Raw genomic sequence first — 13,917 nt, forward strand, 5'->3', positions numbered from 1 at the left:
ACTCCATTGGAAATAGGCGTAGACACAATAGACCTAGCCATAGCCATGGAGGCCCGTTTTGGACACATTTCGTCCAGCCATTCTGAAGCAGCGTTGGAAACCACGTGTTCAAGCTCCGACTGGAAACAGCGAAACCGAAGTCTAAAGCGAACCGACTCGTTTCGAAAACGCTCTAAGCGTACGAGTAATAAAGGATCTCAATACGACGCTTTTAGCGTCAATCTGCGCATTTCCGCGTTCGAAAACGAGGCTGTATGTGTTAGCTTAATACGATCAGACGATGGAAAGTAAGGAGTCAAGACACAAAATACGTAAAGGTATGTTTGATTAAGACTTTCCAGGCTTCAACTTTTTGCGGAAGAGTCTTTCATTTGACTCAACACGTAAAATCAAAAGAAAAAATAACAGCAATTTACCGCGAACTAACGTACCGTACCTGCGATGGTCGTGTATCTTGTGCAGTGGGCGTGGTTTAAACTGAAGTGGCGCCCACACTTACGAACCGGATGCAGCACGTGCTGTGTCGATTCCGCGGGCGTGCGATTAAGTTCAACACAGAGCTAGAGAGCCTCGGTTTCGATGCGGATATGCGCAGATGGAGTTAATGTGAAATCCCTCTATTGGGGTACAGGCAGTCCACTAATTCAAAGCCCCTTTGAAAGCAGTGTAACTTTAGCACTGTTCACAGCCCAATAACATGCATACTGAAATCCCTGAGATTTCTGAAATTAAATTATTGTCTGGTCCCAAAACCTTTCAGTTTCTTTTATTTTTGGTGGGTTTACCAATTAGTCTTTTAATTATTTCCACAAAACAAAATCACCTCCCGAAAAGTGATTTGTCCGAAATCTGATTGCAGCCATTTTCCAACTGGCAACCCTCAACTTTTTCTTGGGCACTTAGGGTATTTTATGACCGTATTTTTTAGCATTCTGCATGAAAGCCCAGAGACCCAGGGAGTTGATCCTGACAACGATTTACACAATCTCATTATTTTGGGGGCCAAACAATCTCCTTTTACAAAAGATACCGGGGCGCACTTTTAATACTAATGAGCTTGAAAAAAATTTCTCACTTGAATAAGTAGACTGTACCCATATAAAGGGCCCGGAAAGAGCGGGAGCTTATGAGACGCATGGTGACGTCATATTTCACGCGATTCCCTTGCCACTAAAGATTTTCACTTATTTTACTGAGACCCATCACTATGCAAGCTCCACGCACGGCATAGACGCATAATGCACTGAAGAGCACCTATCAATTTCCCTATCACTCCTCGGCAACTGATATCCTAATTATTTTTCATTGAAATTCTAAAATGTAAGTCATAACCACATGCAGAAAATAGAAAATATAGTGTATGCTAAAATAGAAATATAGTTTGTGTCGTATGTGTTTTTATTCATTTGTTTCCTGTCTGTGATTTTTTTTCCACCGCCAAGAACCACAGAGGCAAGCCGTGCTTTCTGCGGGGGGGGGGCCGCAACCTTGGACTTTTCTTCACCCCGGCCCCCGAAAAAAATAATAAATACCTAAAAACTGGTAGGCGCCTCTGTCTTTATACACGGGTACTCACTCGCTGTGCACTTATCTGGTTTTTATTTTTTGTTTAGACGTTGGAAAATTCCAATTATGCAAGATTTGAAATAAGACATCTCAAGCTAACAAGTGGGCAATCTCTGTAACCTAGCTACTCCCCCGGCTATGGCGCGCCTGGGGCTTACTCCTTCGATGTCCCTCCCCGCATGCCCCACTGGTCACCATCAACATCACCGAATTTATTGACATACATGTAGACGGATGCAAACTAGGCTTTATGACCCCAAAAATGATTTAGTATTTGAAATATTGAATCGCTTTCCTTTTTTTACCCTCCAAACCATTTTAAAGTCATACCATTAATCTTCATTTACATAACACGTCATAGTCATACCCGACATGCCCGAGGCAGATCCACTTGTGCACTTGTGTTTACAAAATTGATCGCAGTCAGGTGCCCATCCACTTGAACTTGAACACTACACGCACTACGTAAATTGCCAGTAATGTCAACGACGCCTGGTATCATGACGAGGAAAGGGGTTGAAATACAGTCTGGTACCGTTCTCATATGGGGGGAAATTATCAGACTGGTATATGGGATCAAGACAAGCTTGCCCAATGTTTTTTTTATCAGCGGTGCTGTCGATCTCTTGCGGGGTTTACAGTAGAAATTGTTGTAATTTCTTGTTTGTAAACTACCTGTATTAGGCCTACGTACTTCTTGTAAGTACAGAGCTTTCTTTCACTATCATTGTGCTTTTTGTAAAATGGATGATCATGACAGCAATAGGCCTATATTTGGACGGAAGCGAAGCGCGAATTCCTTCCTCCATTTTTTAATAATATCAGATTGGCCTATATTCATCAATTATTTCTGGTAGGCCTAGGCCCTGTTGGTAATGACAGTTGACACCAAGGTTCCCAAGGATTCCTCAAAAGTGCATGAGGCACTGTAGCTCGCAAACGTGAAGAAAGCTGTCCTATCGTGCCTAAATTAGCTTGCTACATGTGTCGTCATGGCCATGCATTTCTGTCTACATGGTTTAGGCACAGTTAAACGCAATCTTGACTCTTGTAAGTTTTTTCACAAATGCCTGCCCTTGCTTTGAGTAGAAATAAAGTTACATGTAAGTTAAGTTAAAGTTAAGATTTAATGTAGGCCTAGTCTCTCCTGACTTGATAATCCTACGGATGGATTTCATTCAAAGGCACATCGACTCCGGATGGAGTGCAATAAATTTGTGCAGATTAACAGCTCAGAATACCCTGCCACCCTGCATGATCCACCTCATAGCCGGTCGGCGTAGAGGTTAACTTTAAATGTCACACTGTTCTCGTGGTGATTTCAACCTCATACCCATGTAGCCAGTCATGCAAGTGATTTCAAGTGGTGAGGTGTTCTGCAATCACTTGGAAACTACATTTACCTTCTTTCTAGTGAGAGAAGGGAGAAGCTGGGAGAGATCATCATTTGGATGATTATTTGTGGCATTAATAATTGAACATATTAAAATTAGTAAGGTGTGTCAGGGATTGAAGAGAACAATGCACAATCATTTTTTTTGAGGAGTCCAGATCTGTTTAGTTGCGATGTATGCAATATTACATTTTTTGTACCTTGGAATGTGCCTCATTGAAGCACTTTATTCAAATAGTGTCATGTGAAAGATCTTTGAACGGCAGATTAGGCGTGTTTGAAGTCGCTGTTTAAACATTTGCATGGCCTCCAGGACGTCCAAAGGGTTTTTAGACAACACTCTCGCCCACACTTCAACCTTGTTAAAAATTCTAATATTTCAAGTTCTCCTCAGGTGTTTGAGAGTGATGCCCAGCAATGCCGACCGACCAGACTAACCTCAAGAAGGCCAGCAAGCAGCGTTTGTCCATCCGACGCAGCATGCGGGACAGTGAGGCCGCTGCCAGACAGAGAGGCTCGGACGCAGGGGACAGCATCCTCCCCCAGGTCTACCGGGCCCGCCTCTTCAAGCTGTTTGGGCAAATAGAGCATGAATTTGAGGGGCTGTATGCTGAGAACCTTCAGTGTAAGACTGAGAGATTTCTGTGTCTGTGCATCAGAACTGGGGGACCGTGGTACCCATACGATGATGTCTAGAATGGGGTCTAACTTATGGAACTGGGTACCTGTGACCACCAGTACAAATCACCTAGTAGCTTTTTGGACAAGGGAAAAGGGAAAGGCTTTTTAAAGGTTTTATTGGAAAAGAATTCTAAATAGAAAAGCAGGTTATGAGATGCTGAAACAGATTCCTTGTTTATGTCCAAACGCTGTTTATGAATGTTATTTAGGTTGAATTTGATGCCGGCTGACATTTTCATAAATGTCTTATAAGCATTCACCCATTAATACTTTTATCTGCAGTGCAGGACAAAGTGGAAACATTGACAGAAAAGCTGGAGGTTCTGCAGAGTGGCAAAGTTCCAGTAGTTGAAGGAGCTGATGGCATGGATGGGGGTACTCGTGCAAGTGTCAAGAGCAGAGGTTTGCTCAATTTATGATGTTCATCAGAGGCAGCTTTTGAGCTAAAGAACTTTGGCCAAAAATGTCCGTATTATCAAATGCTATCAAACAATAGGCAAAATTAGGCCGCCTTTTGAAGGTCCATACCACCCTTTGGTGCCTCCAATTTGATATTTTGAAATGTACACACCTTTTGTAAAAGTCCCAGTTCATCAGCTTTCAGTGTTCGAGAAAATGGGTGCACCCCCTAGAAATTTACCCAAGCACTGGGCAATATGTCGCTTTTTTTCTTACAGCAAAATTATACTATGGTCTAAGGACTCTCATAATGATGTGATGCCCCCAAAGTAACGGGGTCTCATTAGATTTAAGTCTGCTTGGTAAATACTCGCATTTGTACCTTGAAGAAACCCTTTATGGGTAGATTTTTGTGTCTGCGCTATTCTTGAATTGCAGCATCCAGTCAGTTGTCCAGTCTGATTCTGAAGCCCAAGCACAAGCCAACCACAGGCAAGGTAGGTCCCCAAATGATACAGATGACTATCGGCTTACACCACCAGCTTAGCACAGAATTTTACCAAGCAAAAAAAAACAAAAATAATATAAAACTTGCTTACTATTAAGAGTAGGTAACTGACCAAAATGTCATGTATTATTTGTATTTTTGTGACTGGTTTCTAGTAGATTTTAGCTTGGCATTTGCTGAACAGTTAGTGTCAACTGAGCACTTCCTGAGTTTGGGGGCCAAGGAGTGCATAATTAACATAATTGTCAGTGATTTGTACAGGGGAGATGCTAATTGTGAAAGAACTTGATTTGAAGGAGACCTTTGTTCAGTATCTCACCCTGTTCCTTTATTATTGTGCCACCCTAGCAAAATGACCAGTTCATATAAGAAAATCTTTCATTGCGATAATGCAGGCGGGTGGAGAGGAGCAGGGTTGCTTTCGGCCCTATCTCTATTTCTCATCAAACTTAGAAAAAATGACTGAGATTTGATCCAAACATGCCCTCTAGAATACGGGACGTTTACCCCATCAAATAGTCCCTCCAAAACAATGCAAGTGATGTACTTGTTTGTACGTGACACATGATTCCTATGTACCGGGCACGTATACAAGGGTTTCATAACTTTTGAACAGAGATGGAGGCTGCTTTGGAGACTACCAATGTTAGGCTAGCTTGATCACTCGGTCAGTGCTGCTGGGTTTTTCAAATCTGGGTTTTCATCTCCATCGTTGGTCTCAAGCCACAATTTTGTTAACTTACATGTGGTCCCTAGAGTTGAGACCCACATGCTTAACACAGGGCCATCGTCCACCACCAAAAAATCAAGTCATCTAGTATGAGGCCAAGGTTTGGAGCTCTTTATTACATTTTAACAGCAAATGCTCAAAACTGCTCGTAGAGCTCAAGATGAAGTGGAAGACAGACAATATTTGGAAAACCTCTTTAGTTTGGCATTATGGATGAAGTACAAATAGACTTAATATCCAGCCTGTTGTCAATTTCCTGTGAAATGAGAGTTGTAACAAGTGAATCTAGTCTTTTTTTTTATTCCTTACCTTATTCAGCCTTTTTATGCTTGTCACTGAAAGCAGAGCTGTTTTATAAATTTGGTGAATTGGTGTTACTACAAACAGAATGTATTCAGCTTCAAAGGAGCGAGCACCTCAGGCTGTCAGCTGGTGCGTCACTTCAGGGGTCATCGCGATGGTGTTTGGGAGGTCAGCCTGTCCAGAGGGGAGACACCATTGCTTGGAACAGCCTGTGCAGGTATGTATTTATTCAGAACTCTGTTTGAATGTCTCACAGAGTGCCAGATTTATAGTGGTGTATTTCAGCTTGATTGAGATTGTGCCATTACATGGTCGGTGTTGTTTGTTACAGATCGAACAGCAAGACTGTGGTGCATTGAGACAGGAGCATGCGCCCTTGAATATGTCGGCCATCTTGGATCTGTTAACTCCATTCGGTTCCACCCTACAGAGTCACTGGTCCTTACAAGTATGTTTTTTAAAATACCACTTAATGGTGGTTTTTCTACCCAACAAAACCTTTCCCAAGATCTTTGGCAAAAGTTGAATGCTATTCTAACCATAATTTGACATTCATGAACTAACTGGGAAATTTTGATCACTCGTGGTGGTCAACAGACCCTTCCCTGGGTGGAGAAAGCAAGGCAGTTCAAAAATGCTTGACTTGTTTTATGACTTTTAGACCAACAAGGTTTTTATGAATGAGGATAACAGTACGCGGGAACAGTTCTGGACACAGTGTTTAAGAGTAGTGTGGGGTTTAATCTCTGACGACAGGCTTTACCTTCAACTAATGGCATTATCAGTGACCAGACCCAAAGCTAGTTAAAAACCACGGTTGCAATCATTCTAGCACAGTGTCGTCCCCTTATTTATTTTACATGTCATTCAAGCCAGTATTGAAGCAGTGTGTAGTGCCATTTTGTATCTCGGATGAATGGAATTCAGTTGGTACTCCACACTGTCATTCTCACAGGTTCAGGTGACTGCACAGCCCATGTTTGGAAGTCCACTGTGACATTACCCCAGCCCACTCCGGCTTCCGATGTCAGTGTAAGTTCATTCCTATAGTGGTAGCATTCCAGCATAAAGTGGCCGATGGATAGGTGCTTTGTTATTTCGACAGCGTGAATGGATACAATTGAGCAGTGGCCAATTATTACAGTGGGAGATGCCGTGTGCACAATAATTTGGGACTTAATATGTGCAATAGATTTTCATTTGAATGTGCACAAGCTGCCAGCATTTTCTGTCGGCAGCAAGCCTATGGCGGCAAGGGCATTCAAGCGACTTAGTCAAAGTTGAGGGAGGACTTTGGCACATCAATGTAGTTGTATCTGCCAAAAAGATTTCATATTGTAAACAAAGTGACATGATTTTAAGCTTTGTCTTTATTTGGGGTTTCCGTCTCAGCAGAAATCATGCCCATCTTCAGGTGATGATGTTGATGGATCTGATAAAGAGGAACCTGATGGTAAGTATTAGATGGAAACATCAGCAAACCTTCCCAGTTTGTTGTCTTCTTTTACTTTTCTTGTTTGACCTTACATTCTCAGTAGAGTCTGCATGTTTTATTCCGTAGTAACTTAGTTTTATTTACAATAACTTAGTTTGTCTACTTGCTGTAGTTTCCAAGGACACAGTTTCAATGCGGGCACCTTCCAACCCTATTGGTGTTTACACATATCCTATTCCATGTGATCCAAGTAGAGCAAAGACCACAGTATTGTAAACTTAGTAGTTCCCCCCCCCATTCTTTGTACAGGACTACAGGATGGTTGCAGCCACTGAAAAGCTGCATCTGAATGAAATCAAGCTAAAACCACTCCGTGCCGGTGGCAGTTATCAATGTTGATGATGCTGGGGCGGGATAATTATCATTTCATTCTGTTTTCCAAATTCTTTAAAAATTCCTATCTTCATTTACTGGACGCTTACACCGACATGAAGGACTGTCTGGTTTCTACTCTAATCTGATAGACAACATCTATTGACGCTAGAGTATTTCAGCCAGGCCTGCCACCTTGTAAAAAGAGCCCAGATTTTGCAGTGTTACATAATTTTTTTTTTTGTTCAGGAAACTAGCACAATGCGCTGCTCACCTCTTTTCAATGGAGCGCTTTTGTCCCTGGTGGTAATCCGCTCACTCTGAATCCCCCAAACCGTGGTATACTGTTTTAACCCTAACACTCCTCAATCCTTCACCTGTTGGAAGACTGAGGAGTGTTAGGGTTAAAACAAGGCTGGATTATCTCCACTATTGATAGCGAAAAAATGTTGGTAATGCCCAGCAGCCTGGTCTTTTGTTACGAGCACAGTCTTTTGTTACAAGGCCTAGTTCCCTTTGTCCGATTTCGGAGACCCCGGCCACACGTATAAAGAATAAGTGTCGAGTACGGGAAACCCCGTTGGCAAGTGGTTAAGGCAAATGGAAATGTGAAAACAGAGCGAATTTGATGTCGCAAAACATTTGCAGTGAAATTTATTTGAGCTGAAATGTGTTCCACTTTTGCAAATTTCCAGCATGGATATTTGATCAGGTGTCACAATTTTTGCGTTGGTGTCAGCTTTCATGCCAAGCAGGATGTGGCCTTTACTTACCTGCGGCTACTGGTAGCACACTTCTATGGGAAAAAGACTGCAGCTACCAGCCAGTGATTTTCATGTTACTCTATATTGGATGCACCTATCTGCCTTGAACGGAAGTGCCCCCTCATCAGTTGAAAAGAGTCACATTGGTCGGGTGTATTCATTTCATTGGTAGTGATGTGACTGTAACAGTTGCATTTCCTAGTCATTTGTGAACCAGCAAACTTCAGTTCCGACCAATGGAACCTCTGTTGCTGAGAAAATAGCGCCCTCTCTCGATCCATCTTCCCAGTTGGGAATTTTTTTTGTGCCCAGTCGTGTGCCTTTTGTACTCTTAGTTAAAGAGCCCCCATTCAGAATGATCAAAATGTTGTCTTGTCATTCAGAAATTGTTAAATGCCAATTGAAAATTGCTATTCTTTTTTACATAAACTGCCTAACTTCTTGATCTGCACTGAGTGTGTACCTGGATATGTAAAGATAATGATTAGCAGAAAATTTAAATAGGGAGAATGGAGATACATATTTCTGGTTGTAATGGATCAGAACTTGTTAATTAATAGTAAGAATGGATTTACCTGCTTTCTTTTGTCCTTGAAGGTGTTGAGAATGAAAACATTGTCTACGTGAAGTCGCCGCAGGCGCAGCTGGAGGGCCACTCGGGGGCGATCATCTCGGCCGATTGGCTGGCTGGCGGCAAGCAGCTGGTGACAGCATCGTGGGACAGGACAGCCAACCTGTACGACGTGGACACCGGTGCTATAGTACACACCCTCACAGGTGCGTTGCATTCCTTTGCACGTTCCACTCTGTGCATGAGCAATCGAGGGCGCTGTTGTGTATTTGAAGGGAGGATTTCCTCTTGAAATGATTCAGTTGCTGTGTGTCGTTGTAGGGATAAGTACATGACAGAGCTTGTTATTTTGTTTTGGTCGAATAAATAATATTATTAATTATAATCCAAATCATGTTGATATCCTACAAACTCAGATACCAGGAATGACAAAGAATTTTTTCTTAAACTTGGCCACCTGAAAAACCCTGAAAAAGAATATTGGCTTAAAAAAAATCTTCCCCAGAAAGATTCAGAGACGTACCGGTACCTTACCAGCCCCGGATGTTCAATTGAAAAATTGAAGCAGATCATTTTGTTGATGTCCATTAGGCCATGACCAAGAATTGACCCACTGCTGTGCATCTCCGTCCCAGAAGCTGGTGGTGACCTCCTCCGCTGACACCACGTTTAGACTGTGGGACTTCAGGGATCCCAGCATTCATTCTGTCAACGTCTTCCAGGGACATACTGAGTAAGCCCCGCCCCCTCAAGAAAATAGGGGCCCTTTGGCATATTGTGAAGTCTAGAATAAATTTGGTATGGACCAAATGGTATGGAGTTCAGGGTACATTTGGTGTGTTCCAAATAGTATGAAGACCAAGGAACAGTTTGGAAATTCTCATTCCCAATGGTTGCCAGTGTAGCATCAGTGTTAGACCATGTGGATGTACATATGTCATTGAAATGTTGCAGAACTTTGTGAAAAAAACAACAAACTCCACTCATCTTATGAACTAAATTGTCTACAATTTTCCCCATCTTTTTTGTCTCATTTGAAGTGCTGTTACATCGGCAGCATTTGCATCAGGCGACAAAGTCGTAAGCGGCTCAGATGACCGATCGGCCAAAGTCTGGGATCTGAAAAACATGAGAACGCCCATCGCTATGATCCGATCGGATGCAGGGATCAACAGGTGAGGAAATGGAAAATTGGCCACATCCGAATTAAAGAAAACGTTGTGGAAATCAAGATCATGCAAGGGGTTTTTTGACGGGCCGCTTTTGACGTGATAATAGATTGATGATAAATTTACAGGCCAGATATCGTTGTCAATCTGTAGAAGTGGCTATGGCAGTCTTCTAGTTCATATTAACATCAAACACTTTTGCAACATTGCAGTAAATGTCATAGAAATTGTCATTTTAGTCGTGGAGAGTTGTGGAAAAGTCATAGAATTTTGTTTTCCGATTTCTGTGGGAACCTTGGTGGAGGTCCAACAAAAAGCGTCCAGTATGAATGCTTGGCTCAGGATGGGTTGTTAGGTGTCCTCACAATCTTGTGTCGTAAATTACCGTAGATCCATCTTACATTCTATGTGCATGCAGGCTTTCCGTCTCCGCAACCAACAACGTGATTGCCATTCCACACGATAACAGACATATCCGTCTGTATGACCTGAATGGCGTGCGCCTGGCCCGGATGCCACGAAACAACAGACAGGTGAGAAAGAACAAAACACCTTGTGAAAGATGTAACAAACATGTAACAGGCATGTGGAAGACATGCAGAGAATGAATGTATGTTGAATTCAGGATATTTGGACAGGGACATGTTCAGCACAGCGTCTGTGGCGATATAACATTTGTATATCTTGACTACTTTTCAAACTGTTGCTGCTAAATTTTGCGGCCTTTATTTTCACCTAGGGACACCATCGTATGGTCTGCTGCACTGCTTGGAATGATGAAGCAGCCTCCTGCAATCTCTTTAGTTGTGGCTTCGACCGACAGGTCATTGGATGGAAGGTCGGTATTCTTGCCTCTTAATAACTTGGAAGGTGTCCAATCAGAAGACATTGTCCAGTGAACTCATGATCTGTCAAGCCTACAGTTTGCTTGGTGGTTGTTGGACGGGAAATTTGTTGGTGTAGCTTGAATGGTGATTGACCAAAGAAAAATGTAGATCCTAAATGTGATCAACCAATTATTAGTGGGAAAGGTTGTTATAGCAAGTAATACTGACCAATAACCGAGTAGTGTTGACCGGCTATGCAGGTCCATTTGCACAGGTTGTTGAAAAATTCACCATTTGGCCAATTAGCAAAAAGACCCTTCAGTAAATTAGTTCACATCTTGTAGCTTTGATTGTCCAATGAGGAAGAAGCTTGAATAGATGAGGTTTCAATTAGCCATCTAAGTAATTAGAATCAGCATAAATGACGAATCACTTCACATCTTATAACTTTGATTGTCCTATGAGGAAGCAGCATAGATAGTCAGGTTGTTGATCAGCAGTCTAAAGTGGTCAGGTGCAAGTGGTAATACAAAGCTTATGTTCTGGAGATGAGCAAAAGCTTGAAATTAATGTGTATTGTGCCCAAACCTTTTGCCATTCAGTGAAAGAGTAATGCCATTGTATGGAGATGTATTGTGTTGGATATATGTATTGAATGATCATGGAAGGACATCTGCATTTCAGGTTTTTATTGGGTGGGAAAAATGTTGGGATTGTGGTTTCCTTACAAATTTTAGTCTGCTGTTGACTTTTACCATTTCCAAAGTGAGTGTGTACATGTATTCTGTTTTGCCTAGTGCAGCTTGTATGTGCTTTACTGTTTTAAGTTGAAAAGTTAACCCGCACAATATACATGTATTTCAATACAAAACAGAGGAAGCAAGTGCTTCCAAGCAATATTCCTAATATCCGATGACCAACTTTGAAAAACCTGGCAAAATTGTTACGACACGAATCACAGTTCAGCACTGAGAATTTTCTGAAATGCTCATGCAAAGAACCCCTTGCTGTTTTTTTTTATTTATGAAAGGAATTCTCGTCAAGTAAACTTTAGGATGAGAATAATCGACCTCTGTACTGATGATGCCACATGTTGTTTATGTATGTGCTTTCCTGCAGTGCTCAGTGGACCGTGAGCCCCCACTGGCTCTGTTGGAAAGTGCACGTGTGAACAAAGTGTGAGGTCATCGTAAATAGGCCTTTCAAAGATACCATCACTGCCTTGGCGGCCCGGTAATGAGAACTACCAAGCGACGATATGAATTGCTTCACATTCATCAAATATCATGCCATCCAAGGGTTATGGGATTGGGGTTAGAAGCATATGCAACCGACTTCCGTAGAGAGTGAATAAAACCTGTTCTTGCCTCAGTGTCTTTTTCAAAGTTGGCAAATCCCATTATGAAGAGTATGACTTCAAGAATGTCCTGTTGATGTATACTGTTGCGTAATGTTAGACAGTCCGCTGAGGTTGGTCACTCAAAAGAATTATTTTAATAGCAACTCTGTCTACACATTTAAAAGGCAGCCCTATAAACCCAATAAGATGCAAGTTTCATTTCATGAAATCTTGCTGGAATAAGCATGGTTATGGTGCATGTGTATTCTTAGTGTGCAGAATTCGTGCAGAAAATCTGGTAACATTAGAATAAGACAAAAAGTTTAGATCTACGTGTACAAGTGGAACGAGATGAAGGAAAAAGGCAAAGTACATTTTTGAAGTCCTGTAGCTCAGGAAGGCCAACTTTTCTTAAATTGAAGGAAAGAATGGTAATTTTTATTGTTTATCGAGCACTCTCTGTCAAATACATATGAACATGTATGTGTATTATACACCAGTGGCTTGGAATAAGAATATTTTTATTTTTCTGTTGCTTTTGTTGCAAGCCAAGGAGAAATAATGACTTTCATGTTGTAATCGATTTGAATTTATTGTGCAGAAAAACACATACAGAAGCCCAAAATGTAGTCTTTCCTTTTTCATTTGGCATTTCCTGTTAATGGGGTTGAAGGTATCTTTCCGAGTTATTAAAATGAATTGTACATTAAGCAAATCATTTGCAGCATTGTGATCTTAAAATATTCTTCCACCTACAGCAACGTATTTGAAATATTTGACACCAAAAATGTAAAGCACTTACCGTGATGGGGACTGAGAAACCAGGCCAGGGGTGCAGGAATTGAAGAAAAAAACCCTGAATACCCTGTGCAGATATACGTCCAGTAAATTGGCTATTCTGTTAGTTCTGAGCAAGGTTGGAGGTACTATCCCTCCCCCACATAGAGGTACTTTGTCTTTTTTGAGAAAGGTTCTGCTAGGATCGAAACGTCAGGCCTGGTATCTCATATTTTGAGATTTTTTTTAATATGAGAGAACCATTTTTGTGGACCATTTGATTGCCTGTTTTCTCCAAGCACATTCGTATCTCAGAACAGTTTCATTAAAAATCTCTATTTGTTTCATGTACATTGTGTAGAACTGTAGTGAACAGGTGGAGAGGTTCGGGTAAGACATCCTTAAGTATTTAGAGGACTTTTTGGGCCAGGGCTGAGTCACAAAATGTAAAGGAACATCCAAAGAAAGTGTGAGCAAAAAATTTAGATTGAAAAAGATTCCACATTGTAAGTGAAATGATTCCCCCCCCCTTTTTTGTTTCAACTGCATGAACACATGAAGTCTTTTTCAAAATCAAAAGGCTTGCAATTTGTTACAAATGAGGTTTTCATTTAAATGAGGTCTTTTTTCTATTCGATTTTCCAATTCCAACCTTGGCCAGGTTTTCTCAAAACCAGTCAGAATTTCTTTGGTGTACATAGTGAAAAACTTTATTACTGTATATACGGTGAATAAATTAATCTATAATGAAGGTATGCAAAAAAAATCTGTCTATTTAGATTTAACTGCTGAGTGCACATTTAAAAGAACTTATTTTGTGGCCTTTAATACACTATACAGGATTTGATGTTAGAATAGCTCTGTCACCTCAACGCTAATGCGAAAATATGCTGTTTCAGCTGCTTTGATAATTGTTGTTTGTATTAAAGATACTTGGACAAACTAGAGCTAAGAAGTTTCCGCCTATTTGAATATTGTCTCAAACCAGTCAATCTTCTTTGTAGAATTCATACATAGTGGGTATACGTGAATTAGATATTAAATTGGAAGTTTTCTTTTTCAAAATTTAACCATACTTTTGGT

At 41.2% G+C, this 13,917-nt stretch overlaps 1 protein-coding gene across 3 annotated transcripts; it reads left to right on the top strand.

Annotated features, from left to right (window-relative positions):
- Positions 1-2,119: 2,119 nt before the first annotated feature.
- Positions 2,120-13,781, top strand: LOC110978058 (WD repeat-containing protein 37-like). Of its 3 annotated transcripts, none has more exons than XM_022232722.2 (13): positions 2,120-2,265; positions 3,344-3,584; positions 3,923-4,042; positions 4,478-4,536; positions 5,665-5,797; positions 5,912-6,028; positions 6,536-6,612; positions 6,973-7,033; positions 8,749-8,928; positions 9,314-9,455; positions 9,763-9,897; positions 10,310-10,424; positions 10,631-13,781. In XM_022232722.2, exons 2-13 carry the CDS (start codon positions 3,377-3,379, stop codon positions 10,748-10,750), a joined length of 1,467 nt encoding a protein of 488 aa, XP_022088414.1. In that variant the 5' UTR covers positions 2,120-2,265; positions 3,344-3,376; the 3' UTR covers positions 10,751-13,781. The 3 variants fall into 3 exon arrangements, with proteins under 3 accessions (XP_022088414.1, XP_086995883.1, XP_022088413.1); XM_087139757.1 differs by having other exon boundaries at positions 6,976-7,033; XM_022232721.2 differs by having other exon boundaries at positions 2,122-2,265; positions 3,354-3,584.
- The last annotated feature ends 136 nt before the right edge of the window (positions 13,782-13,917 follow it).

The sequence above is a fragment of the Acanthaster planci genome, linkage group LG08 (genome assembly GCF_054643075.1).
Source record: "Acanthaster planci isolate LZ-2023a linkage group LG08, COTS_SCS, whole genome shotgun sequence".
NCBI lineage: Eukaryota > Metazoa > Echinodermata > Asteroidea > Valvatida > Acanthasteridae > Acanthaster > Acanthaster planci.

Coding starts and splice junctions, on each gene's coding strand:
- LOC110978058 (XM_022232722.2), top strand. CDS start 3,377: ATGCCGACCGACCAGACTAACCTCAAGAAGGCCAGCAAGCAGCGTTTG. Junction 6,029..6,535: donor AGAGTCACTGGTCCTTACAA/GTATGTTTTTTA, acceptor TCATTCTCACAG/GTTCAGGTGACTGCACAGCC. Junction 6,613..6,972: donor CTCCGGCTTCCGATGTCAGT/GTAAGTTCATTC, acceptor TTTCCGTCTCAG/CAGAAATCATGCCCATCTTC.